Raw genomic sequence first — 2500 nt, forward strand, 5'->3', positions numbered from 1 at the left:
AAGACATTATTTATTGACATTTGAAATTTCAAACTTTAAGAAATGTTAAAATTTTCTCATTCGCTTTTCGTACCTTAATTTGGGCTTCCTTCTTGTATTCTAAAACCTTATTGTCGTTTCTTGGATTTTTAAGCAAATATTTTAGTCTCTTATTGTTTCAAAATTCTTATTGTCTCAAAAATGTTGTCGGTCAAATCCGTTCTCAGGTTGAATCTGTTTTTACCTTAAAGGTTAAATTCGTGATCTGCATTTTACCTAGGTTGAATATGCACTCTACCTAGTAGGATTGAAAACACCTATACCTTCCCGCAAGCTCTGCCTTACGCATCTCAACACATCTTCTTAATGTTTCATATCACCTTATCGGCTTCTGCATTCATACACTGATCCATTTACTAGTCTCAACATTACAACAAAGTTAGGGAACAAAAAATCGTACTGTGCACTTAACCGGTGATCGAGCTCGGACCTTCCAAATCTATACTAAGTCCTGTGTCTTCACCAACCCAACACAGTTCTTTTCATAACTTACTTTTGTATAGTAAGTCAATTGATATCTATGTTTAAAAACCAGCACTAATTCTAACCTGACCCTAATTTTTCTCTAGGCTTAATTTAGGCTTCAAAAACGTTTCTTCAATCCATCTGAGTGCGAGTTCAAACTGGAGATAATCAGGATCACCAATTTAACCTAGGTTAAAACAGATTGAACCTGAGAACGGATTTTACCGGCAACATATATGCGGAATTTTATGATCTTGAACTTGGATTTGAACATTTAAAGGAATCGACATATAAAACATGTATTCTATATATATAAAATTACTAACACATATCGTTTGAAGAAAAGAGCCAAGTTTCTTGAAACCTATACATAGTCAAAATATTTCGATTTCCGCTATTTGACAAACGTGTAACAGGTATAGATTATTTTCTGTCTTTCAGTTAACGGGTCGTAGACTGAATAGCATTGAAGTATTTTGGGTAAATTATAAAGAACCTACAGGGAAAAAGGTAAGGAAAAGTCAATGATTTTTTGTGCGCTTTTACAAGACATTTAGCAGACAAAATCGGGAAACAACCCAGAAATATGTGCATAGGGTTGAAACATAGGCTGTTTCCTCAACAATGTCTTCTCAAAGATAGCGTCCACTTGTGGAGCAATATTCAGACTCATCAACTCGAGCTTTTGTGCTCGATGTCAATGCGCCACTGAGAGGCCGCTTTTATTGGTTCTCTCTGTGTCACTTCATTTTCAGCTGCTTTATCAAACGATCATAATAAAATACATTTTAGCACGGAATGTTACTAATACGAACTGAATTCGGTTCATCACTTTAAAGCGAAATTGCGTGTATGCGAATAATCACGATGTTTTCGTGCAATTTGAGACAAAAAAACCTTGTAAGGTTTTTAAAAACCAACTAAACTGCACGAGCCCAGTGGTAACTTTTTCAAATTGTACGAGAAAAAGTTGTGGCTACTTATTGATAATATACAGGAAAAAAATAAAAGAAAAGTTATGATAATTGTGCAGAGGACTCACGTTTGATTGGTTATCTGTGATTATTGGCCAATCAGAATGCTTAGTTTGTTACCTTCGATTTTCTTACCGAATTACCTCTTTCCTCTTTTTTGTATTGCGTTACCTAACAACCGCATTTCTCTTAGCCGATCACAAACTATCCTAATGCTCTAATCGTCGTTTTCTTTTTTCACGTAGATGACCAATGATTCTCATCACCAAAAGTGCATTGCCTGGCTGACAGTACTTAGCATCGAAGCCGTTGCTATAGTGACCAGGAATGCCCTTACAATCATTATTTACCTGAAAGAGCGAATCCTTCGCAAGCATAGCATTTACCTGGTGATCAGCCTGGCGGTTGCAAACATGTTTGTTACATACAACTTGATCTTTGTGATTTTGTTCCTGGGTAACGATTGTAACTTTTGGAAGATTAACCTGAACAGGAGCTTTGAGATCTTCATAGTTGCTTCAAGTTTGGCGCATTTCTTTCCAGCAGCTTCTGTAGCAAACCTTGCTGCTATTTCTTTGGAGCGGATGCACGCAACTTTTCGTCCATTCAAGCATGGCCTGATCAAAAAGAAGATATTTGGAGCAACTGTTGCGGGTGTTTGGTTTACAGCTGCCCTGTTTACAGCTATCGTTTTTTCACCATTTTTCCTGAGCCGCTCAGATATCACTTTTTTCTATCACGTGCAAGCATCATACTACATGTTCCTATTTTGTTGCCTTTTTATCATGATTGTTTCTTGCACGTCCATCGCTACTAAGTTTTACTGTGGAACGCATCCTCAGCTTCATGGTGCAATCAGAAGAGGAAGAAAACTGACCAAGACATTCTTCATTGTAACAATTGTATCGTTAATACTAATGATGCCATTTACAATTTTCTGGACTTTTTATCATGTTACTTCAGGCGAATTGGTTGAAACCATTTCTCATGAAACATGGCAGCATTTAGCACTATCCTTAGAT

General features: G+C 36.7%; 1 protein-coding gene across 2 annotated transcripts in view; it reads left to right on the forward strand.

Annotated features, from left to right (window-relative positions):
- The window catches only part of LOC137973502 (substance-K receptor-like), a 5502-nt gene that overhangs the window by 880 nt on the left and 2122 nt on the right, over positions 1-2500 (forward strand). For both annotated transcript variants that reach the window (XM_068820331.1, XM_068820330.1), the window contains exons 2-3: positions 946-1014; positions 1724-2500. The exon at positions 1724-2500 is cut by the window's right edge and continues 2122 nt beyond it. In XM_068820331.1, coding sequence (XP_068676432.1) covers positions 1724-2500 — 777 coding nt within the window. In that variant the 5' untranslated portion in view covers positions 946-1014. The remainder of the gene's footprint in view (positions 1-945; positions 1015-1723) is intronic.

This window comes from Montipora foliosa, chromosome 10 (assembly GCF_036669935.1).
Source record: "Montipora foliosa isolate CH-2021 chromosome 10, ASM3666993v2, whole genome shotgun sequence".
In the NCBI taxonomy this organism is placed as follows: Eukaryota; Metazoa; Cnidaria; class Anthozoa; order Scleractinia; family Acroporidae; genus Montipora; species Montipora foliosa.